General features: G+C 40.0%; 1 protein-coding gene across 23 annotated transcripts in view; it reads left to right on the top strand.

Moving 5' to 3' along the window:
* Positions 1 to 1,030: 1,030 nt before the first annotated feature.
* ppfibp2b (PPFIA binding protein 2b) overlaps positions 1,031 to 26,706 on the top strand; it is a 77,105-nt gene continuing 51,429 nt past the window's right edge. For 21 of the 23 annotated variants that reach the window (XM_077595221.1, XM_077595223.1, XM_077595222.1 and 18 more), the window contains exons 1-3: positions 1,031 to 1,248; positions 18,691 to 18,790; positions 22,965 to 23,173. In XM_077595221.1, coding sequence (XP_077451347.1) covers positions 18,727 to 18,790; positions 22,965 to 23,173 — 273 coding nt within the window. In that variant the 5' untranslated portion in view covers positions 1,031 to 1,248; positions 18,691 to 18,726. Of the gene's footprint in view, positions 1,249 to 18,690; positions 18,791 to 22,964; positions 23,174 to 23,209; positions 25,577 to 26,706 lie in introns of those variants that run through there. The other 2 variants (XM_077595242.1, XM_077595237.1) reach the window with 2 other exon arrangements.

The following is a 26,706-nucleotide window of genomic DNA, read 5'->3' on the forward strand; positions in this document are numbered from 1 at the left end:
AAGAGCCCGTTCTACCAGCGGCCAAACCTGTCCACTTTGTAAAACATTTTAGACTTTTACGTGTGCCCTATATGTGTGTGTGTGTGTGTGTGTGTGTGTGTGTGTGTGTGTGAGAGAGAGAGAGAGAGAGAAAATATGTGCCACGTTGCATTTGTAGTTTTTAATCGCTTGTTAAGGAGAATTCAAAATAAAATAATGGATAAGGAAATACATTTACTTTTTGGGGGATTTCGTAACTTGGATCTTTTTCGTATATGGAGTCACTCATTTGCATATTAAAAAAAATCGTAGACTGAAACTTTCGTACCCAGAGGCATTTGTAAGTGGAAGTATGACTGTACATAGACAGGGGGTTGATAATCAGTAATGTCATAAGGGAAATTAAACAACTATGCTCACACATGTATACTATTTTACTAATACTATATGTATAACCTATCAGAAATAACTTTCTAATGACGAGTGTCTGAACCCTAACCCTAACCCGAAAGAAAAAAACACTAGCATTAAGATGTTGTGATGGTTTCTGATGTTATTTTCGAATTTCATTTTCGGTGAATGAATGAATAAAATGTTCTTAGATTTTTAAGCAGGGTGGCCCGGTCGCGCGAGTGGTTAGCGCGTTGGCCTCACATCTTTGGGGTCCTGGGTTCAAATCCAGGTCATGTCCATCTGTGTGGAGTTTGCATGTTCTCCTCGGGCCTGCGTGGGTTTCCTCCAGGTACTCCGGTTTCCTCCCACATTCCAAAAACATGCATGGTAGGCTAATTGGACACTCTAAATTGCCCCTAGGTATGGGTGTGAGTGTGCATGGTTGTCCGTCTCCTTGTGGTCTGTGATCGGCTGGCCTCCAATTCAGGGTGTCCCCCGCCTCTGGCCTGGAGACAGCTCCAGCGCGCATTTCAGAAAATGAGATGAGATGAGGTGAGTTGAATTCAATTATTGATGACCAGGATCACAACATGACTCATGGGCAGCCTTGTACTATTTCCGAGGGGTATTTGAATGCATCGTAGCTGTCACATGGCAAGTGAAGTTGATGGAGCTCGCGCTACGGTTGAGCGACTACAAGGGGGAGAAGAGAAGTGTACTCTTCCTCTCACCTCGTGTGCGACGCGGTTGTGTCACTTTGGGAATGTTTGTGTTTCCGCGTGGACTCGTTTGTTCGGGAGGCGTCTACAAACGTACATACTAAATGATTTCGTTCCAGAACCGTCTGGATTTTACGCCACTCTAAGTGAAACTAAGGTAAATACATTTACTACATCTGTTTACTGATTTTTGTGTGAAGTTGACGTCTGTGGGAAATAATCGAGTGTTGTTATCCCCGTCTGCGTTGCAAAAACAAACCCGTGACTTGCGAACGCTTTGACAAAATCTGGCTAAGTGATCACAGTTGGAAAAAAAACTCTGATCTTGGACTCAAATATTATTGTTATTCCATTTCAATATTACCATTATTATTTTTTTCAGTACTGAGTCACATATTTTTTGACACTTTGCGTTGCTCCTTTAATATGGGAGCCACCACCATTAACCCTTCTGCGTCCTCGTTGGACAATCTAGCAAATTTAGCTTTCCACTAAAGTCTAACATCATAAACACTACCCAGATTATACAGATTTCCCCCACGAGTCGTCGTGGGGGGTGCTGGAGCCTATCCAGGCGACCTATGATTACCAGGTAGGGGACACAATGAATTGGTGGCCAGCCAATCGCAGCTGACTGCATTATATTAGCCTGAGAATAAAAAATAATATCTATTTTTTAAAGTTTATCTTCATATCCCACTTTGCTCTTTTGTGTACTGTTAGCTTTATCATATAAAATTATGTGCTGTCGCATGACACATGCACTGTAATTCAGTGGCGGTCCGTGCATTTCCTCGTAGCGCCTTCAACGAATCAATCCAACCCTCAAAAACTATTTTATGGCTATAAAACCTCTACTGCAGCTACAGCTGCGACACATAAAAAATAATCAATAAATCAATGCACAAAAATGGGGTAAAATCCCCTTCCTAGCAGCATTTAATGATTAAATACAAATACTGGAGCTTTTCAGACATTACAACCGGGCCAGGGGGGGTGATTTTCCCGGGAAAAGACAGTGATGAACGTTAATGGCGTACCGGCAAGCATTGCCCGAAAATGGGGTAAAATCCAGCCGAAAACAGCATTTATTGATTAAATACAAATACTGGAGCTTTTAAGACATCAGAACCGGGCCCGGAGTATCATTTCCCCGGGAAAAAGACAGCGATGAGCGTCGATACGTCCATATACGTCCATATGCGAAACGGCAAAAATTGCGCTAATGGAGTAAAATCCACTTCCTAGCACCATTTATTGATTAAATACAAATACTGGAGCTTTTCAGACATTACAACCGTGCCAGGGGGGTGATTTCACCGGGAAAAGACAGCGATGGATGTCAATGGCGAAATGACAAAAATTGCACTAAAATGGGGTAAAATCCACTTCCTAGCATCATTTAGTGATTAAATACAAACACTGGAGCTTAAATACAAACACTGGAGCTTTTCAGAAATCAGAACCGGGCCCACAATTGAAATATTATTTAGGAATATAGCCATATTTTACTCGCCAAAAATCCTTTTTAACTGTACACAATATCCATCCTCCTTTCTTTCTTCCTTCTTTTCTATCGCCATCAAAGCTAATGCTGAAAGTCGAGCCTGTCCTGTCGTATTTCTGGCATAGTCCGTCTTGAAAATGGCTTTAAATCAACACAACAATATATTTGCTTGTGCAGCTCGCTCCAGATACAGTTTGGTAGCTCGTCCTAGCTAATCACTAGCCAATCATAGTTGGTGAAAGCGATTACGTATCCCTACGCCTGCGAGAAGGCAATGACGTATCCTTACGCCTACGACAAGGCATTGTGGTGTTGCCAACTCGAAATCTGATTGGTTAAAGCAACAGTCTTATCGATGCTTGTTTAATGCAGGAGAGCCTGCAGAACTGATTGTGAAGGCCTTGAGGCAGATTTCTGACCCTGGCAACAAATAATGGCTGAAATGTGATTGGTTAAATGCTTCAATATGAAACCACACATCTGGAAGCAGTGCAACCAGGGGGAAAAGCAATGAAAGGAAGCTAACAGACAATTTGGAATTATTTAATAAGTATTGATGGAGAAAATATAATATATGCTTCAGATATTTCTTAGGCCAGCAGAGAAGGCCTTGAAGGCCCCGACGGCCCGCCACTGCTGTAATTGTACCTCATTAATTTCTGACATGCAAGGGTAGGTTTACACACATTTTTTGGGGAGATGATGGTGCAGATCAAGACTAATGTGTGGCTCCCCTTAGTTGAAGCATCTGCTGCATCTAAGCCAGAACATGCATACACACCACCACAACTGGTGAAATCTCTTCCTACTGCATAGCTCATTTAATTGATAGGAGTTTGAAAGGCCCTATAAAAGTGAATTAAGACTATTTATGGGATAGAATCGGCTCTTAAAAACAACAGTTGATAAATTTGGTGTTGATAGTCTCATCTCATCTATTTTTCTGAAACGCTTTATCCTCATTAGGGCCGTGGGGGGTGCTAGAGCCAATCGCAGCTGTGTCCAGGCCAGGGGGGGGCACCCTGAATCAGTGGCCAGCCGATCGCAGGGCACAAGGAGACGGACAACCATGCACACTCACACTCGTACCTCGGGGCAAATTAGAGTGTCCGATCAGCCTATCATGCATGTTTTTGGAATGTGGGAGGAAACCGGAGTACCCGAAGGAAACCCACGCAGGCCCGAGGAGAACATGCACACTCCATACAGGCGGGACATGACCTGGATTTGAACCCAGGACCACTACGCACTAACCACTCGCACGACCGGGCCGCCCAGGGTGTTGATAGTGTGATGCTAAATAAAATCCCATTACTTCAATCCCGGAACCTCAATAAACCCGTGACCGGACGTTTGGTCACCGGACTTTTGGTCGCCGGACGTTTGGTCGCGGACGTTTGGTCGCCCGGACCCAAACAACCGGCGATCAAACGTCCGGCGACCAAAAGTCCGGTGACCAAAAGTCCGGCGACAAAACAAGGTAAAACAACACGGTCTACGCATCAATAAAAGCCAACAATGGCCATGAGCAGTTTCACTGAGCCGACGTGTGAGTGTATAAGAGTTTGTATGTACAGACGCTCCCCTACTTACGAACGAGTTAGGTTCCGAGCGATTGTTCATAAGTTGAATTTGTTTGTAAGTTGCTCAGTGCTATATTTTGTATTATAATTTATGTTTAAGGCCTATTTAAGTATATTGAAGGTTTATATAAGTGCATTTGTATGTTTAAGGCTTGTATAAGTAACACGCGTTGGTTTGTACTGAAAAAAACATTTAATAACATGGAGAGAATACATACAGTACTGTATACATACATTAGAGAGCGAGAGATTTACTAGAAACTGGCCGAAAGAAGCTATCTAATGACGATTGCAGTTTTCTTTTTTTCATCATAAATGATGCGGTAGCGCTGTATGGCATCATTCAATTGATTTGCAAACTTTGTGCAACGTTCAATATTTGGGTCCTGCTGCTCGATCTTTCAGTTTATAAATGGTACTGACGGTCGAACGATTCAAGTTGTATTCACGTGCAACGCTCACCACTTTCTGACGCGCATCAAGCTTCGTTATTATTGCCACTCATTTCAAATGAAATGGCTTGCCTCTTCCTTGCACCTCCCTCAATAGAAGCCTTTCGAATTTTCACCAACCATATTCAATAATGGATGCACGAGATATTTAATGATACAAATGAAAAAGGTTCTTTGCGCACTGGAGATACGTTCACGCACTTCTGCATTGCAACGAACTGGGCAGAGGAAGATAGATGCTAGCTGAGCTGAGCTCTCACAGCGCCAGGCGTCGGTATTAGCGGTGGAAAGAAGCACTACATGGAAAAAGGTGCGCAATACAAAATTGAACTTACGAACATTTTTCGACATCAACGCAATTTGCAGACATGTTCGTATGTACCGTTGTTCGTAACTCGAATGTTCGTAAGTAGGGGAGCATCTGTACATGCGTTGTCCCTTTTAAGAAGCTACGTCAGTCAGGGTCTTAACAAGTTCTCCAACAAAACACAATAAAAGTACAGGAAATTTTGAGCTTTTCATTAGCCTAATAATTAATAGGGCATTAAGTATGACTAAATAATAATTCGCAGTTTGTATTTAGGGAATTTGAGCAACAATTTTAAATGGTAATTATCAATCCTTCCGGGCGACCCAACGTCCGGCGACCAAACGGCCGAGTACCCTATAAACCCACCTCCTGTCCAAAATTGTACAAAGACTCCCCTATAATTTGTGTGACGTTGTAGCTATGTAGGTACATGGCCCAGGGGATTCTAGGGATGCTCGCTGTGATCAAAGCGCCTCGTGATACCTAGGGTAGTGTTTTTATCTGTTGCTTTACAGCAGGGGGCGGGAACCTTTTTGATGGAAAGAGCCATAAACAATTCATATTTTTTAAATGTTAATCCTTGAGAGCCATGCTCCGAATTTAAAAGTCAACATACATGAAAATGTATGCCTTTTTTTCACCACTTTTAAAGTAGAAAAAGTCTCTGAATTCTTTTGACAACATTGTTACGTTGTTGCTAATCAATGAGTATCAATGAGAAAATCCATGAAAAAGAGTGTAAGGGAAAATGATTATAAGGTGCTGGGGTAGTGTCAATGCCATAATACCAACGTAACGCTCCTATTCCTGCTTTCTCACCAGCAGTTTCCATAGTTTACCTCACAGGTTAGTGGAAAGCCATATGCACCCATCAAAAGAGCCATATGTGGCTCCTGAGCCATAGGTTCCCTACCCCTGCTTTACAGCATACAGACGCTCCCCTACTTACGAACATACGACTTACCAACAAAGGTACATACGAACATGTCTGCAAATTGCGTTTATGTCGAAAAATGTTCTTAAGTTCGATTTTGTATTGCGCGCCTTTTTCCGAGTAGTGCTTCTTTCCGCCGCTAATACCGACGCCTGGCGCTGTGAGCGCTCAGCTCACCCAGCATCCACCTTCCTCTGCCCAGTTTGTTGCAGTGCGTAAGTTGCGTAAGTGCGTGACCTATCTCCAGTGCGGAAAGAACCTTTTTCATTTTTATCATGAAATATCTCGTGCAGCCATTATTCAATATGGTTGGTGAAAAGCGAAAGGCTTCTAGTGAGGGAGGTGCAAGGAAGAGGCAAGCCATTTCATTTGAAACGAGTGGCAATAATAACGAAGCTTGATGCGCGTGAGAGTGGTGAGCGTTGCACGGGGATACAACTTGAATCGTTCAACTGTCAGTACCATTTATAAACAGAAAGATCGAGCAGCAGGACCCAAATATTGAACGTTGCACAAATTTTGCAAATCAATTTAATGATGCCATACAGTGCTACCGCATCATTTATGATGAAAAAAAGAAGAAAACTGTGCAATCGTCGTTAGATCGCTTCTTTCGGCCAGTTTCTAATACATAAATCTCTCTCTCTATACAGTACTGTACATATTCTCTCCATTTTATTAAATGTTTATTAGTACAAACCAATGCGTGTTAGTTATAAAAGCCTTAAACATACAAATGCACTTATATAAACCTTCAATATACTTATATAGGCCTTAAACATAAATTATAATACAAAATATAGCACTGAATCAACTTACAAACAAATTCAACTTATGAACAATTGCTCGGAACCTAACTCGTTCGTAAGTAGGGGAGCGTCTGTAATATGATTTTCTGTCAGTTTAATTTCTTCATGTAATCAGCTGTTGAAGAAGAATGAAAAACATAGGTGTTGTAGAGAGGGAAGGCAAAGAGTAACAGAAATATAAGTCAGGGAGTTGAAACCACAAGAGTCTTTTTGCTAATCTGCTAGAATTAATCCTCTGCTCACTGTCGTGATGAAGGGTAAAAAGTATCAGAAAGAGAGAAAGAAGCAAAATTTGAAATGACTGCTTTTTTAGCTGTTATCTCCTTTGCTGTTAGCAGAAGGAAGAATCGGAAGGAAATATAAAAATGGAGAAAGTACAGAATAAAAAGTCCAAGACATGATATAACGAGGCCGCTCCAATTTGTTCCTGCAAAAGATCAAATTGGAATGATAATCGTCATTGTCTATTATTCACCACTATCTGTTTGTCTGTCTGTCTGTTTGTTTCGCTGGCTTTATTCAGACAATATGAATCACACGGTTATCAACACAATGAATGCCAGCTCAGGAAACGAAGTATGTGTTTTTGGTAGTTAACCCCTTCCCATTCCAAATGGATTGGATGCCAATTGCTGTCTAAGGTGCCGCCATAGAATGTGCATTTTGGCAAATAAAATGTTGACATTTTTTTAAGCGACTGGTCAAAAAGTGTCCTAAAAATAACTAAAAAATATTATATAAACTCGACACTAAGAATAGTTTCTGTCTCAATCATCAGACATATCTATTGCCACTGGAACCAACCATTCCAACCAATCATTGATTGAAACAAACTGGTCCAATTGGTTGAAAGAATGACTTTATATTTTGGATATGTGAGTGGTACAGAAACAAATTGCCTTATAAAAATGTGATGGGCTGCCAAGGAAAATCAGTCCAGTAACTAACTATGCAGTATGCGTTTTGCAGGGATAAGCAACCCTCATGGCACAAATTGGGTCAGTGCTTTTTAGATAGGCGCCCTGTCATGTCATTATTTCTGTTGCCAACGGGGTAGTCTAAACACACAGCTAAGGGAAGGGTAGGGATAGGGTAATAGTAGTTATAAGTAGTTATTAGAGGTTGACCAATATGGGATTTTCAAAGGCCGATAAAAAAAATAGTAAAGTATGTAAATCATGTATTAGACACCCTAAATTGGCTGCTAGCACAACCATCCACACTCATACCTTGGGACAATTTAGAGTGACCAACCAACCTAACTATGCATGCTTTTGGGATGTGGGTGGAAGCTGAAGAAAACCCAGGCAGGCACTGGGAAAACAAAAAAACTCCACACGGGAAGATTGGAACCTACTGGGGATTGAATCCTCGATCTCAAAACTGTGAGGCAGATATGCTGAACACTCCAGCACTGGGGGTACAACAATTATTGATATATGGGTCAGGAAATCTTTCTGCAATCCCTAATAAACAGAAAAACAAGCATGTTTCATCCCTCTGCTGTGAATTGTAGATGTGAAATCCATTTGAACTCACTTATTCGCTGCCATCCCCCTTCAAACGGATTGTACCTCTATAATTGTTAAATGGCAGTCAAAAGGTTAAATTTCAGGCATTTCTGGGTCACATCCTATTGATTTTGGGGAATTTTTGGGTCATTTTGTGTTTGAGTCACTGGACACCAAATTAATTGGAGATGTCTCAAAATGAATACTTGTTACTCAAAATCAGCAACATGCAATCAACAGTGAATTCTCTGGTTTTAGAGCTATTTATGTGTTTTAATTCACCATTTCACAGTCAAAATCACTTGGACGTCTTCCCAATGGAAGCAAATGAGTTAATGAAGACACTATTTAGTAGCAACTAGATGGTTCATTTTTTTTCTCAACAGTGACACCTTTTTATAATGATATATCGATTCTTAGCAGACACATCGATAACCTTTTGGGATTCAATGTATCCCAATAAATCAAAACATTTTGATTTATTGTCACACTCCTAACTTTTCCCGTAAAATGTGGGTTGCTCTTAGTCTTTTAAATGACAAAGGAAAAAAACGGTAGGTGAAAAAAGTGTGCTCTGCAAAATGCAACAATAGTCACCTGTCAGAAAGAAGTTAAAACAAATTCCTCTAATTGCTCATAGTGTTTATTCCAGCAGCAATTCTCAAATTGTGTGCCAGGTTGTGTCTCTTTCCCAGATAGCAGATACACCTTATTGTCCAATATTTTCCCTACATTTTTATTGCAGTGCACGGAAGGCATTTACCTTTATAATACATTTTAAAAAAAAATCAATTTTCATGAACATCTATTACGTGACCACATCTTCAGCTCAGCTGTTTCTGTAATGTAAAGCACTGCAGTGATCATGGTAGGGTAAAAATACTAATTCCAAAATGTTGGTAAAAAAATCGTGAAAAAAGAAAAGTGATTTCAGTATGAATGGGTGTCTTTGATGATTAGTGCGCTTTACCCCAGAACATCAGTACGAGAAGAACACACTTTATTCCATGTGACTGGAACATTATCCTGTCATCTGATCTTCATGTGGTGTTGTCCACCTTGGTTTGGAGTTTGTATTGGCTGCTTGTGTAATCGTATCCTCATGTAGCCTAGTTACCTTGGCCTTTGGTACATTCATACATTTTCCATACAACTTATCATCACAAGGATCTCGGGGGAGGGGGGGTTGCTGGACCATATCCCAGCCAACTACGGGCACCAAGCTGGATTGGTGGCAGACAATCGCTGGGCAAAAGAAGACCGACAACCATTCATGCTCACACTCCTATCCAAAGGCATTTAAAGTGTTCAACCTACCCGCGGCCCGGCGGCTTGATTGGTTAGCACGTCGGCCTCACAGCTCTGGGGTCATGGGTTCAAATCCAGGTCGGTCCACCTGTGTGGAGTTTGCATGTTCTCCCTGGGCCTGCGTGGGTTTTCACCAGGTACTCCAGTTTCCTCCCACATTCCAAAAAAACACATGCATGGTAGGCTGATTAGACACTCTAAATTGCCCCTAGGTATGGGTGTGAGTGTGCATGGTTGTCCGTCTCCTTGTGCCCTGCGAGCGGCTGGTCACCGATTCAGGGTGTCCCCTCCCTCTGGCCCGGAGACAGCTGGGATTGGCTCCAGCACCCCCACGACCCTAAGGAGGATAAAGCTGTTCAGAAAATGAGATGAGATGAGATGAGTTGAAATTGGGCGGCCCGGCAACTGAGTGGTTAGCGCGTCGACCTCACAGTGGGGGACCTGGGTTCAAATCCAGTGGTTCAGAAAATGAATGAATCAGCCTACCCATAATTCTCATGATAACTATCACATCTTTTCTTTTGAAATCTGAAACTTCAAAGTTCTGTGAATGTTACCTTACTTAAAAAAAGAATATAAAATATGATGATTTTAAAAAAAGGGTTGTAAAATTCTGGTTGAAGGTATTTTTGACCATTCTTCTTTACAAATTATCTCCAGTTCAGTCAGGTCTGATGGTTTTCGAGCATGGATTGCCTGCTTTAAATAACATCGCAGATTTTCAATAATATTCAGGTCTAGGGACTAAGTTGGCCATTCCACAACGTTGTACTTGTTCGTCTATATAAATGCCTTAGTAGAATTTGAGCAGTGTTTAGTGTCATTGTCTTCAAGTATCCAGCCCCAAGGAAACTTTAACTTTGTCACTAATTCTTAAAATTAGTTTGTAAGTATCTGCTACACTGACTGGAATCCATGCAACCCTTCAAGTTTAACAAGATTTCCAGCACCCGCACTGGCCACAGTGCCCTAGACCACCAAATTTTACTGTGGGTTTACTTGCTGTGTTCTTCTTCAGCCATGAACACTGCCCTTTGTTATGTCCAAATAACTCAATCTTAGTTTCATCAGTCCACAGCAGCTTATTCCAAAATGAAGCTGGCTTGTCCAAATGTGCTTTAGCATGCCTCAAGTGACTCCCTTGCGCAGAAAAGGGTTTTGCCTCATTACTCTCCCATATAAAATCTCCTTGTGCAAAGTGTGCTGAATAGTTGATTGATACACAGTGACACCATCTGCAGCAAGATCATGTTGTAGGTCTTTGGAGCTGGTCTGTGGGTTGAGTTTGACTGTTCTCACCATCCTTCGCCTCCATTTTCTCTGTTTCTCACAGTGAAAACTGAAAGCTGAAATCTCTGAAGTAGCTTTTTGTATCCTTTCCCTTAATTATAATGTTGAACAATCATTGTTTTCAGGTCATTTGACAGTTGTTTTAAAGTTCCCATGTTGCCACTCTTCAGAGAAGATCCAAAGAGGAGAGCAACTTGCAACTGGCCACCTTAAATACCCTTACTCATGATTGACTTCACTTGTGTATGTATGTCAAGGATCAATGAGCTTACCAAACAAATTTTGTGTTTAAATAATTAGTTCTAAAGTTATTCAAATCAATATAACGACAAGGGAGCCCAAATTCATGCACCTGCCTACTTTCTTTGAAGTACTAATTATTGAAATTATAATTATAAACTTCATTTTGCTTCTCAAATGTCAGTGTTTGTCTGCTCTATGATGTACTTAACTGAAATTGCAGATCCGAACAACCAATGATTTATAAAGGAAAATCTTGAAATTGATTAGGGATGCCCAAACCTTTTCATACGACTGTACATAGTCTGGATGAAGCAACATTCCCAATGTATTTTCACGGAGAAAGATTTTCATCTATGTACAAAAAAGCAAATAGAGCTTTATTTATTCTTTCATTTTAGATCAGATGAAGGATATAATGAAGAAAAGCCAAAACTTAAATGTCAGAGATGCTGTCTTTTCGATATTAATTGGTCAAGAATCATTAGCTCTTCTTTTTGAGATTGACCAAACACACGCAGAGATCTATTCACGGCCTGAGGCAAAGATTTGGCCTCTTGCTGTTGACACTAATCCAAACAGGCTAAGTCAAATGAGGAGGAATGGCTCACACAAACACCCCTTTGTGTGCGTATGCGTAGATAAGTGTGTTAAAATTTAACTTTTCCTGTACATCACGTCGGTTCACATGCATAGGGATTCTCCTTCTCATTGTGAAGGTTTTGGTGTAACTGGAATTTCAGTGGTGACCCTGTTTCCAAATCTCTGGGATCTCTGTATATGTTCAAATAGAGCTTTTCATGGCTTTCCTTTGTGTAAATATATGTACAGTATATGTAATGTTGTTCCATAATATTGACAATTTTAATACAGCATATCAAAAAATAAAATTTTTGGTTGAGCATAGCTGTTTAACTGCAACAAAGTCAATATCCCGAGTTCGGGATGAATAAAATTTAATCTAATCTAATCTAGCTATTTCTCTAAACATTACAGTCTTGACAGTTTTTTTAACATTCCCTCAGTTCAATGATGATTCTCAGGATTGTAAGTTTTGTGCCGGATAGAATTTACAGACTAAGCCAGTCGGCCGGCCGATATATCGGATCGATATTCGGGAATTTGACGTAGATCGGTATCGGTCCTTTTGTTTAATCTGACTGGCCGACATGAAAAAATCAATTTAAAACTGTTATTTCGGCTCAGGTACAGCCGCGCTTCTCTCTCTCCTGCCTGTTCCCTCCGACTCTAAGATAAATGACCGTCATTGAGTCGAGGGCTTTGATATTGTTGCGACTGCCATGCTTTAATTCTCGGCACCCTTGTCTGGTAGTGAACACACAGACACACCATCACCAATGCAAATTTAATTATATACCAGGGGTGGGCAAAGTATTCTACAAAGGGACGCAGTGGGGACGGGCTTTCGTTCCAACCTCCTAAAGAGGAAACCTTTCCACAAATCAGTGGATTGCAGTCAGGTGCTTCTAGTTTTAAAAATAATAATAATAATAACATTATATATATATATATTTGTAACTTGAAAATTTCGTAAGTAGAGGTGTACTTTATATGTAAATTCTCTAATTCGTTCCACGGTCCTCACACAACTACCAACTAAACCCTTTACAATTAGTGTCCCAATTTTGAATGAAAGATGTGAGGAAACACACAAAATAATTTATTAGTTTCTTCAAACAAATCAAGCATATGGAAATATGCCCTGCAGCGCTGAAATAGTTCCCTCCGCGGCTGTTATAATGGGGGTGTAATACCCGTGTTTGTCCGCCAGATGGTGAAGCTGCCCACTTTGTACTACATTTTAGACTTTTACGTGTGCCCTATGTGTGTGTGTGAAAATATGTGCGGCGTTGCATTTGTATGGTTTTTAATCGCTTAATAAGGGAAATTGCAATCATTAATAAGGGGATTATTTAGCCGGAGTGGACAGGTATGTAAGAGAGCATCTTGAAACATGGATAGTGGCTTTTGTGAGACAGCCAAATGAATTGAATGGGATGCATTTATTGTCATTATATAAGATAAAATGAGAGCGATGAAATGAGAGCCCAGTAGAGGGTAGCGATGTTCTAAAGTGAAGATCATTGCATCCGTGACAACATTTTCAAAATAAAGTAACGGATAAGGAAGTGCATTTACTTTTTAGGGGATTTTGTCACTTGGATCTTTTTTGTATCTCGAGGCACTCATTTGCATGTAAAAAAATTCGTAACTTGAAAATGTTGTACCTAGAGGTATTGAAATTATTAAATCAAACAGATATACATATACACATAATATACAAAAAAATGAAATGAAAAATGAATTATTTTGATTGATTTAATAATTTCAATGAAATGTAGTACTTGCATAATTAATTTGAGGACCTGCGCTATCCAAATAAAGCTGAATTCTACATTAAATAACATCAACATTTGTTGTAAGAATCCTCAATATATTTCTTAACATGGACATGAGCTGGATTTGAACCCAGGACCCCAGAGCTGTGAGGCCGACACACCAACCAATCACACCACCGGACCTGATGTCTAATGTGTGTTTGAAATATTTATTATATTGAAAAATTTCGCTGCGATTATCTACCTCACAAGTGCAACAACAGAAGAATAGACTGAACTAGGTACCATATTACTTTGCGGTGAGATATACAGTATGGAAATGACAAGCCAGAAATTCATTGGAGAGGTTTACTGCAGATGCCCAGATTCCAATAAATGTAACAGCCAGCTTGACTTGAAAGCCCTGTTAATTGACACATTGTCTTCTCAATTTAGCAAATTGCAATTATACCTGTAAATATCCACACCCTTAGAACTTTGTTTGGATCCAACTTTGGAAAGATTTTTTTTCTCTCATTTCCATGTGAGGGGAAGCTCTTTTTTCACAATGTCTGAACTGAAAGGCAGTGAACACAGGTAAAGGGTGTGTTTAAGGGACACTTCCAGAAAAGAGTTTCATAAATGATCCTTTCACTTGCCACCTGGAAACACAAATGAAAGCGACAATACACCAATATATTATACAAATAGTGAAAATAAAGTACAAAGGGAGTGTCTGGGAACCAATAGAAAAATCCTTACTAGCATTTTGAACTATTTTAGTATTTTAGTATTTTACTCTATATAGTGGTAGCCCCTGAACTTAGTAATATAATTTCATGTTGTGCATTGTTGAAAAATCATTAGCAGTAAATATACTCAAGTAAATATTTTTTATAATTCTAAACATTAATAATTCCTCTAAAAATACTCTGAATGCGTAATGATGCCAATTGTGTTTTTACATAAGTTATAACAATATTTTTTCATTTCTAGTTTTGGTTTTCGGCCTCAGTTTTGGTTTGGAACAAGAATTTTCATTGCAGTGCATCCCTTGCTCTAACCGAACTTTAAGAAATAAGTAACGTTGTTGAACTAGTTTTTCTAGATTAACCTCTTCAGTTGGAAAAAGGAGGGTCTCCCTGTGTGAATGTAAAACTAAAGGAAATGCAGTTTAATATAACAGTGAGCATTTTAAATTTTTGAAATTTTACATAGCAGGCAAGAAAAAAAAGGATACAATTGATACCACATATGGACTAAGACTTAGATTTTATTGTGAAAGGAACCAATTTGTACAAGTAAAACAGACCCAAGTTCAATATTCAATGGTGGGTCATTGAAGAAGAAACTTCTCAGTTCTTCCCATATCATTTGTATTCTTTGTCATTATCCATATCTAGCGACTACCGATGAGCAAGCTGGTACGCCAGATTGATTGTTCCATATATCCATAGCAAATCCAACACATCTCATCTCATCTCATTTTCTGAACCGCTTTATCCTCACTAGGGTCGCTGGGGGTGCTGTAGCCAATCCCAGCTGATTTAGGGCCAGAGGCGGGGCACACCCTGAATCGGTGGCCAGCCAATCGCAGGGCACAAGGAGACAAACAACTATTCACGCTCACACTCATAGGGGCAATTTAGAGTGTCCAATAAGCCTACCATGCATGTTTTTGGAATGTGGGAGGAAACCGGAGTACCCGGAGGAAACCCACGCAGGCCCTGGGAGAACATGCAAACTCCACACAGTTGGACATGACATGGATTTAAACCTAGGACCCCAGAGCTGTGAGGCTGACGCGCTAAACACTCACAGCACCGGGCCGCCCTGTCCTACACTCTTCTTGGTATAAGAAGCAAACAGAAGTTTAATTAAGTGAAAAAATATATTCTTGTTTGCGAGCATTGTATTAGAAACAGTTGCACACCCACAGACACTCAACTTGTGAAGTAGATGTACTTTTGTCCAGCAAATGTCATCTTTTGACACTGGTGGTGATAAAATCGGTCTGTGTTCACTGTGCATTCTCCTATGTCTCAGCAAGACGATGTTACCTGTAAACATACAAACAAATATATTTGTGCAACCATCTACAGCATTTCACAAGAGAGTTCAATTGGTTTATTTGACTAAAATCTGAGTCACAGTCGCCAGTCAGCTACAGGGCACACAGAGAAACAAATGATCATTTGCACTCACAAACATGGCGCCACCTGAATTGAGCGCAGGCCTGCCCGCACCGAAGTCAGGCGTCTGAACCACTACCCCATCAGGCGTCTCTTGAACAATTGTTTCTGAATATTCCACGTGTATTTAATGAAAACTGACAGCTCTGTACAGCCCTCGGGGACATATACGTTACGTAAGTTGGGTGACCCAAATTACTTTGTTGTGCCATGAACGTAATAGCGCAGGGATAGGCAAACTATTCCTCAAAGGGTGGATTTTGGTGCAGGTTTTCGTTGCAAACAAGTGTACACATTTTAACCGTGTGCGGTCGATTGGTCGCCGGTCTTTTGGTCGCCCGGACCGCGACAACGGGCGACCAAAAGACCGGCGACCAAAAGACCAACGACCAAAAGACCGGCGACAAAACAAGGTAAAACAACACGGTCTACGCATCAATAAAAGCAAACAATGGCCATGAGCAGTTTCACTGAGCCGACGTGTGAGTGTATGAGAGTTTGTATGTACATGAGTTGTCAGTCAGGGTCTTAACAAGTTCTCCAACAAAAAACAATAAAAGTCCGGTAAATTTGGAGCTTTTCTTTAGCCTAATAATTACTAGGGCATTAAGTATGACTAAATAGTAATTCGCAGTTTGTATTTAGGGAATTTGAGCAACGATTTAAATGGTAATTATCACTTCCCTTCTGGGCGACCAAAAGACCGGCGACCAAAAGATCGGCGACCAAAAGACCGGCGACCAATCGACCGTGTACCCATTTTAACCTATCTGGTGAAAATGTGCGAACTGTGGATGGAGCTTCTTGTTTGCGCAGAAACCTTGGTTAAACTCTCTGCACTTGATCAGTTTAAACAAAGACCTGAACCCCCAGGGCCCTTTGAGGACCGGTTTGCCTACCCCTGTCTTTGGGAAAAATAGTCAACGATATGAAAAAAATAACATCAATTTGGGGACTGAGCAAATGTATCAGTTTGTGAAAAAATATTAAATTGACCAACATTGGACTTTTTAAGTCTTCATTTGGGGCCCCGTGACTGAGTGGTTCGCACGTGTTAGTTTTATTACCGGACCTTCCTGTGTGGAGTTTGCGTGTTCTTCCTGGGCTTGTGTGGGTTTTCTCCTGGTACTCTGGTTCCCCACCACATCCCAAAAACATGCAGGGTGGGCTGATTGAACACTCAAAATTGCTTCTAGGTATGTATGAGTGTGATTAGCCAGCAATTCAGGATGTCCCCAACCTGTTTTGGCTGGCACCCTCGCAAACTCTTTGAGGATAAGCAATACGGAAACTGAATGGGGAAAAAAGGTTTTGACCTGGCATTAGTAATCTGTTGCATTTGTTGAAGACACTAAACTGTCCTTAGCTATGAATGCTTGTTTGTCTAGATATGTACCTTGTAATTGCCTCATGATCAGTCCATTGTGAATACTGCATCTTGCCCGAAGCCAGCTGGCATGGCCTCCGGCCAAAACCTCAATTAGGGTAGGTAGTATCAAAGAGAGATGGAAGGATAATCCCAAACTGGATACATTCGACGTGTGGAAATTCATGTTGAGATCACAGTTATACTTAAATCTCATCCCTTCTCATTTTCTGAACTGCTTTTTCCTCACTAGGGTCACAGGGGGTGCTGGAGCCAATCCCAGCTGAGTTCGGGCCAGAGGCGGGGGACACCCTGAATCGGTGGCCAGCCGATTGCAGGGCAGAAGGAGACGGACAACCATGCACACTCACACTCTTACATAGGGGCAATTTAGAGTTTCCAATCAGGCTACCATGCATGTTTTTGTAATGTGGGAGGAAACTGGAGTACCCGCATAGAACCCACGCAGGCCTGAAGAACATGAAAACTCCACACAGGTGGACCAACCTGGATTTGAACCCAGGCCCCCCACGGTGAGGCCGACACGCTAACTACTTAGCCACCGGGCCGCCCAGTTATACTTATTATAGTTTTTTGTTATTTCTCAAGCATTCAATATATATTTTAGAAGTATGCAGTTCCTTTCCATTCTCACAATTAAGGACATTATTGTAACGAATCATGGTGGCTCTTATAAACAATAAAAACAAAAACACCCCAATCCTTTAAATCAAGAGTTTTTCCAAACTGATTTGTGAGTGCACGTTTTTGTTCCAACCGATCCAGCATGAACAATCTAACAATGGCATTCTGTGGAAAGCAGCACCTGACTGAAAACGATTAATCACACTTGTAAACCATCAGATTGAAAAGGTGTCCTGGTTAGAATGAAAACCTGTACCCGCTGCGGATATTTGTATAATAATTTTCCCAGACCTGGTTTAACCATTTGCCATTTCGTGGATGCACACACTATGAGGCATGTTAGGTCTGGGGACACAGTTATTATTATTTTTTTTTTCCAGGGCGGGGAATGGACCGTCCATGAGTCAGCATTGTTTTCCATGACTACAGTGTGTCTCCTGGGATAGTTGTGGAAAAAAGGCGAAAGCCCTATTTTTTAGTTAGGATTAAAGAACATACTACCTGCTAATTACTTTGGTTACTCCTCGTGGGAGCTTGTCTGATGGTGTTTTACCAACTTAAACCCATTAAAAAATCTGGTGCTTTCTAAATCTACTGTATTTTCTCGCATATGCGCCGTATTTGTTGCTCAAAAAAATGATGACTCAATCGAGGGTATGGCTTATATGAGAGTTGACATGCACGAAACGCCATAACGCAAGACAATGCGGCCGATGCGGTCATTTATTTCAACATAGAGAAAAGATAAACGGATAAAATGCTTAGCAAAATTTATTTTGACGTCTATGAATGAAATTCAAGAAAAAATAAACCGTATCTTGCATAAAACGTGAAAAAACTCACTTACTTGTGCCTACCATTGCTCGCTCAGGGCGCCGCCATCTTACCCAGGGATGACAAACTAGACTGCTACGAACACATTTCCTGGTTGTACTGCTCACATGACTTCCTTTTTTAATTGTCAACGTGCAGGATACACCGTTTAGAAATGTGCAATCAAGTAGACGATCCTTTCGATTCATGAAGTATCTCAGAAATACCACGTGCGATGATTTTTCTTAAGATTTTCCCTTCAAAGTAACACATTTGTACTCCCAAATATCTCGCCTGCAGATGCATATCTGACATCTAATAACGCCTAACATTATCATGGAAACCGAGGCAAGTCACATGCTCGAGGCGGCTCTGGAGCAGATGGATGACATCATTGCAGGTATTGAATTAGTGTGTTAAATGCTTGTCTGTTTGTTTGGTGTTTGTCGAAAATGTTATCACATTATATTGAATTAATTAATGGAAACTGTTTAAAATCCCACTGTCTCCTAAGATTTCACAGAGACACCGCCCATGGTGCTTTTGTTTACAAAATGCACCAAAAAGGCGCAAAACACAGTTTAAATCCCATTTTGCTGTTCGCCAGGAGGTCACAGTCAGTAACTTGGTCTGACGTAAACGAAGGCAAGGGTTTTCGTGCGCATCACCCACGTCCGTTTGGTTTCCTTGCTGTGGTAGTGAGCGTTTTGGATTGGATTGGATTGGATTGGATTGGATTGGATTGGATTGGATAACTTTATTCATCCCGTATTCGGGATATTTAATCTTGACAGTAGCAAGGGTGATTAGACAGAACAACAAAGCCAAAGTACAAAGCAAATCAAAGTAAATGGGATCATTGAGAATCACCAAATCAAATCATTAAGACAGAAAAGCAGCAAAAACACAAAACGAGCAAGAGTGGACGGAGCTACCGCCGCCGGCTGCCGCTTGAATGGCGCCATCTTGGTTGCGGTAGCTAAAACGGATACAGACTCAAAAAGACGTTGTAAGCTTTTTTGCCCCTAGAATTTCAATTATTTGTATCAGAAAAATGTTTCTAATACTGTACAGGAGAATATTTAATAGTACGTGTTGTGCAGGAAATTGCTCCAACATGAACAGTCGGAACATCCCTCTATTTGATACTTAATTAAGAGTAACATTTTTTTTCTTTTTCATTTGTTTTGGGTTTTTTGGTTTATGGTAACACTTTTCAACTTGCCAAGCTGTCCTCTTTGGTGTGTTTGTTCTGAAAAAGGGAACGTTCCCTCCTAAAGAATGGTTGTTTTGGGCACGTGAACACAATTGATGCAACCCGAGATGAGAGGGCGTGGTCTTGGCTCACTTTTGGACTATATAAAAATTGTAGTATGTGGTACACAATTATGTAAACTCAAAAATTGAGAACTTTTTTGTCTTTGCAAGTTTACATACAAAAACTGCACTGGACAGACAGTGTGTTTCTCCTGGCGTCTGTTGACACCGTTGACAAATTAAAATTTCCCAGCAAAAAAAATAAATCAATGGAAAGACCGCTTCTCGTTCTGATTCCTGTCATAGTTGGTAATGGAAAGCCATACTACTACTACTACAGCTCAAATGTTCACCAGGTGTGTCATTTGGGACTATAGCTAAATAGCACTCACAGGAGGCGAAACATTGTGTCTATCGCTGTTTTTGTATATAAATTTGTAGTGACAACAAGTGGAGCTGCAATTTTGACGAACTACACGTGGTATAGTTGCAAATACAGAAGCTGAGACAAAACTATTAATTGTGACAAAACAAATGGACCAGATGTCTGAAAATGCCCTTAATGTTTGTGCAGCAATATTTATTGTGCACCGTAATATGCTGTTTAATATACTCGGGTAAAAATAAATGATTTTTGCTTTTTTGAGCCTCCCGTTTGTGCGCCATTTAATATATTCCTGCCGTTTAATATACCCGGGTATATTAAATGGCAACTCAGCTTTTTTGGCAAGATTTGTATGGTGTTCATGGGGGCATAATTATAGATACTTAAGTTCATTAAAATTCAAAGTCAGACTTTATTGAGCAGTAAGTATTTACTAGCACATTTTCGCTTGTTGTTGCTGAAAGTGGTTTGCAGCTCGTGTAGAATGGCGAGCTTTCGTTCTACAGTCAGTTCCGTCCGATTTTTCCTACTCACTGTGCTGGAAGTAGACGCAATGTCGTCGAAAGCTTCCGTGCTGCTTGTGCTTTCCATATTGAATGAGTGACTGCAGAAAATCACTTATAACGTATTTACCCGGGTATATTAAATGGGGGGTAAATTAAACAGCAAAATACGGTAGATTGTACTGTTAAATTAGTAAACTTGGCTAAGGTACCAAAATCTCTTGCACTTAAAGTGCAGCCTTTATTTTGTTTAGAAATGAAACAGATTAAGGTTAATCCTGTTACATGACCTACTTAAACCTAATACAGGTATAGTCTGCAAAACATTGATGCACCCCCGTCACGTGCGTAGTGGATGGTACCTTCCCGTTTGTGTGCCCCTTTATCACCTACCCCTGCCGTTTAATATACCCGGGTATATCAAATGGGGGTGGGGGGGTATATTAAACAGCATAATACGGTAGTACTCAACACCCATATTGCATATAACATTTGTTTTTATGAGATGCCAACTTTTAAAATTGGAAAATCTAAGTTGACAAGCATATTATAGAATTTACAAACATATTTCTTTAAATTCCTACTATCATAGATTTTTACACAGCAATTAAATTAATTTCCGATAAAACGATTGAATTTCTTGGGGAAAAAAACAACTAAAATGTTGGTCATCACAGTACTGAAACAAAATGGAACAGCACGTGGTGGGCAAAGACGCCGTACAGCAGTCACATCACTTGGTAACAATGGTACTTTTTGTATGAAATATTTATGCAAATGTGTGTACCGTATTTACTCGCTTATAAGCCGCCAGCGTGTATAAGCCGCACCCTTAAAATTGCGTTATGGTGTTATGGCATTTCGTCGTTGATACCTTGCAGTTTCGTGCATGTCGTCTTTTTATGTGCGAATAAGCTGTATCTCAGTCATCATTTTTTGTCCAACAAATGCGGCTTATATGCGAGTAAATACGGTATGCAAAATTAAAATTATAGAAAAAAGACAACAAATGTATTTATTAAATCATTAAAAAGAGTAAGTAATGCAAAGATATTTTTCAATGCTGTGAATTGCAAGTAGCAGCTCAGTAAACATACTGTAACAACAAAGAATTTGCCAGCTTTGTCAGGTTATTAATTTATTTTGGAATTCAAAGAACTGTCCGCCGTCGGTAACACAGAAACAAAAACACAAAACCGAAAGCATCTCTTCTGCTTTTTCTCGTCACTCATATTCAATGTTCTATCTAATGTTTCATATGTCTTGGCTTACCGACAACCTCCCTGAGCACACTGAGTATCACACTTGCCATCACCAGGTGCATTTTTACTACCCATAAATGATCTAGTCATAAAAAAATTTAATGATTAATATCCATAAATAAAACATCTTAATAAATGTCACTAGAATATGCACAAATCTGACATAAATTTTACCTTATTTTTCCATCGGAAAACTCGCTTACATTTTTAGCTTTGCCGCATGTTTTGCAGAGCAGACCATTCTCTTTTAAAAAAGAAAAGACCTCACCCAGTGTTACCACTTGTTCGGCTATTTGCACTTACTCTGACAGTCATTCCAACTTGAAAGAAGTGCAGTAGTTTTTTACTTTGGTTTGGGGAGTCGACGTATCACATTTCAATTAAGCAGTGTTAGCATTAACACCACGTAACTACGCCGTACTGTAATGCGCAAGTATACTGTCAATGCTCCGTAGCGTAATTGCATGGTATCCTAGGATTGGCTGGCCACCTGTCACTCACTGAATTACACAGCAAAATGATACCGACAAAAAGTTACATAAAGAATTCATTTGTATTGCATTCACTGTGCAGAGTATCCGACCAGTGCGCAATTGTGCAGTTGCACAGCTTAGAGGGAACGTTGCTCATACAGTGTAGTCAATAACAGCATGTAAAGACAACCACAACATTAGATACCTATTCGTTACAATATGTATTCACACACATAAACGCACAACTTAAAGTGATGTCACGCACACTCAGAAAAACTCAAGAAACATCTTAGTGACGAATGAGGCTCGAAGGCACATGAATCAGGAACTCACTGCTGCCGGCCGGAGCTGATCAGTCATGGTTCCGTAAAATATTAAAACCTGATGGAAAAAGGGCATTATGTCACACAATTGAGCTTTTGGCATCATGGAGACCCAGCTTCTTGGTAGCGAATGGGAGGCCAGCCAATGTGAAAGCAACTCAAGCACGTAATTTTCTTCTTATTACTGGATACAGGAAGTGTATATATTTACGTTTTGGTGTTTGTTTGATTTCGTCTGATGTTTTACTATATGGATTGTTTTTCATATATTGGTACGATTATTTATATTGACCAGCGTGTCTTATATATAGAATTTAATTCACATGTATCACAGTAATGTTTTTCCCTCTTCTTTATCACCTACACTCCAGGTTCAAAATCAGCAGAGTTGGACCTCACAAATGCCTTGTATGACCTTGGTTCTGCCATCCGTCCCAAACCACTGCAGGTTATTCAGTTAGCTACGGACCTCAAACTTGCTTTGGAACGCCAGCCTAAACAGGAAGACAGAGAGTACCTCAGGACAAAATTGCCGAAAGAAACAGCAAAGGCCCTCAAAGACTGGCTCCAAAGTGGAGATGTAAGTAATTAAATTGAATTGCATTGAATTTTATTGAAATGAATGCTTTTATTGTCATGATACAAGTATAATGAGATTTAAAGCTTCACCATGTAGTGCACAAATGACAACAACAAACAAATAGACAAATAAATAATCAATAAATAATAATACATACTCAACAAATAAGTAATAAATAAATTAGTAGTCAACACAACATCAAACCGACAGATAAATAATCAATACATAATAATAAATCAATCAATCAATATTATTAAATAAATAATTAATAAATAAGTAGTCAGCATAATAAATAAGTAGTAATCAATATGAATAAGTGTTCACAAAAAGTGACTAAAGTGGTTAGCAGCCTATGGAATTTTAGTACAGTACAAGATAAGTTTTGATTAGGTCCTCCTAGGTGCAGAACTCGACTTGAGTATGGAGGTTGAAGAGGTGGTGATGCTCTTTGCCCTCCTTAAGCACTGGAATTTGTAGATGGTGGCCAGGGAAGGTAGGGGGCAGTTCATGATCAGTGTTGATCACCCTCTGCAGTCCTTTCCTGTCGGCTTCTGTGCAGCTTGAGTGCCACACTGACACAGCATAGGTCAGCATGCTCTCAATGGCTTTGATTATTTTTCTTTTTATTTCTTGTCAATGGCTTTGATTATTTTTCTTTTTATTTCTTGTTCAAAAGTGACAACTACGTATTGCAATAATATGAACCATTGAAAAAAATTGAGATATTTCGACATTAGAAGCAATTTGGCCGCCACAACATCTTAAACTTTTCCTAATAAAATTGTAATTTCTGTCATTAAAAAGCATCAGGTTCTCATCAAGATAGACTTATTTCTTTTTTCAAATTGAATAATTTGATATTTTGCATTTAAAAAGACAGACATATTAACTTCCTTATGACATTGACCCTATTAATGTGCTTTTGATTCATACAGTATCTCAGAAATACCATGTGCGATGATTTTTCTTAAGATTTTCCCTTCAAAGTAACACATTTGTACTCCCTGTTAAAACCATGAATATGGAGGTGAAAATTGTTAATCAGGGGGCTTCTTATACATGAGAAATTGTAAAATTCAACAATTTTAAGGCCATTTTAAGGCATTTTAAGGGTGCGGCTTATACGCGGTGGCAGCTTATATGTGAGTAAATACGGTATATATTTTTAAGAAAGGATCTTTTACAGGCAATTTATGGATGCAGGTCTTCTCCCTAATGCATTGAGATTTATAGCTGACAGTTACTGGGAATTGTCTCAGAAGATGTGCGCGGAATGTAATCAAAATTATGTGTGCATAGACTGTAGAGATGACAAAGATTTACAGTATTCATTCATTCATTTTCTGAACCGCTTTATCCTCATTAGGGTCGTGGGGGGTGATGGAGCCCATCCCAGCAGACTTAGGGGCAGTGCTAGGGGACACTCTGAATCAGTGGCCAACCGATCGCAGGGCACGAGGAGACAGACAACCATGCACACACTCATACCTAGCGGCAATTTAGAGTGTCCAATCAGCCTACCATGCATGTTTTGGAATGTGGGAGGAAACCAGATTACCGGGAGAAAACCCACACAGGCCCAGTGAGAACATGCAAATTCCACACAGGTGGACCGACCTGGATTTGAACCCAGGACCCCAGAGCTGTGAGGCTGACATGCTAACCACTCGCGCCGCCAGGTCGCCAATTTTCAGTATATAAAGTAAAATAGATGTGTGTGTGTGCCTGTGTGTGCCTGTGGGCGTATGTGTGTGCGTGTGTGCGCGTGCGTGTGTATGTGTGTGCCTGTGTGCGTGTGTGTGAGTTTGGGGTGGACAGAAATTCGTCGTAGATGGACACAAAACAGATGACAAAACAGGCAAACATTTGAGACCACCCCCTCTTTTTGGGCTTGGCCATTTGGCTGTAACAGCAACAGTGAGAGAAGGGAGCTGAGAAAAGAGATCATGTGACGAGAAACAACAAGGAAAAAGTATTTATTGTTACAATAGTTGAAAATGAACTGTGGGAAAAACTGACAGAACGTAGAAGAAAGAGGTCTGTTTTTCTAAAGCAAATAAGTGAAGCAAGCAGCAGTCGAAAGGAGGCAAAATACTGGGAGGGGGCTTTCCCTTAGGACGGCGGTAGAGATTGTAAAAAAAAAAAAGAAGAAAAACTACAGCTGTGAAAGTTGCAGTCATGCGTTTTCACACTTGATGATACTTTTTGTAAACTCAAGACTCAATGTAGGCTTGGTCTAAATTCACACCGAGGAAGGGAGGGTATAGGAGCGACAAACAGACATTTGGGATCACATTCTGACTGGCTGAGATAAAATCCTAGAGGAAATAGACAGAGCAGAAATGGGCTGGGAGCATGGAGACTTCAATTGATGTCTACAAGCACTTCTCCTGGCTCAGAAAGGTATGTGCTTAAGATTGTCATTTTAATGTCATGTTTATCACTTCATTTCTTATGCTATAATCGATGTGTGGACAAGATAACTCTGTAAGAATATGGTTTTATGAGGCGAAAAAGTTTTTCTGGCTGGAGATGACTAGTTTTTATAGCTTGGATGCATTCCACTATTCAATTAATTTCAATAAACTGGATTTTTATTTTAATTTTTAGCTAGTACGTCATTTTACTTAGTGGAATAGTCAGAGTATTTGCAAGGCATGTATCACAAGGGTTGTGCTTTTAGATTCCGCAAACTGTCCATCAGCTGACTTCTGCTGAATCACCATCTGATACTGCTGGATTTCACCACTAAACACAAAATGTGTGTCCTTGTTACCTGAGAATCGTATTTGATAAGCGTTCTAGCACAATGTTGTCTGATGAAGAGCTTTCGGGCTTTATTATTTAAATTGGACACATTTTATGTCTTAGTATTTTTTTTTTTTAACAAGTATTTGCTCACTCTTCAAATTGAGCCAGTGGCAATTAAAGCATTGCTAATGACTATGATGATGGGGACCTTGAAATAATGATTGTTCTGCTAAATAAAGTCGCAAAGCACATATTTAAAGACATTCGACGAACATGACTGTGATGGTTTATGAATTCCAATATCACATAATTCAGTACAATTTATTTGAGATGAGCGTTTCTTTAAAAACTTGCTTAGAATACGAAGTAGTGTTGCACATAATATCATACTGTAGCTTTGTGTGTGTGTGTGTGTGTAAAGAAATATGACTTGGTAGTAGTTTATTTTAGTGTTGGCTTTTTTGACATTGAGAGAGAAATATTCACAGCGCTCCAACTGTGACTCTGGGTCTTAAAGGCATATCACACAAATGTGACATTCAATGAGCATCCTGCCTGTCTGCCAACAAGAGAAATGGTTTTAAGTACATGCGTAGTTAAAGTGGCTGCAAATTGTTAAATTTGTGTATAGCCATTTGCAACGAAAGGGAGCAGCACAGCTAACTTTTTTCTTTTTTCTTTTTTTCCCAAGATGGCGCCGTTCGCGCGGCAGCCAGTGGCAGTAGCTCTGTCCGCTCTTATGTTTTTCGTGTTTTACAGCCCTTCTATCTTTTTTTAATTAC

This window comes from Stigmatopora argus, chromosome 3, assembly GCF_051989625.1.
Source record: "Stigmatopora argus isolate UIUO_Sarg chromosome 3, RoL_Sarg_1.0, whole genome shotgun sequence".
NCBI lineage: Eukaryota > Metazoa > Chordata > Actinopteri > Syngnathiformes > Syngnathidae > Stigmatopora > Stigmatopora argus.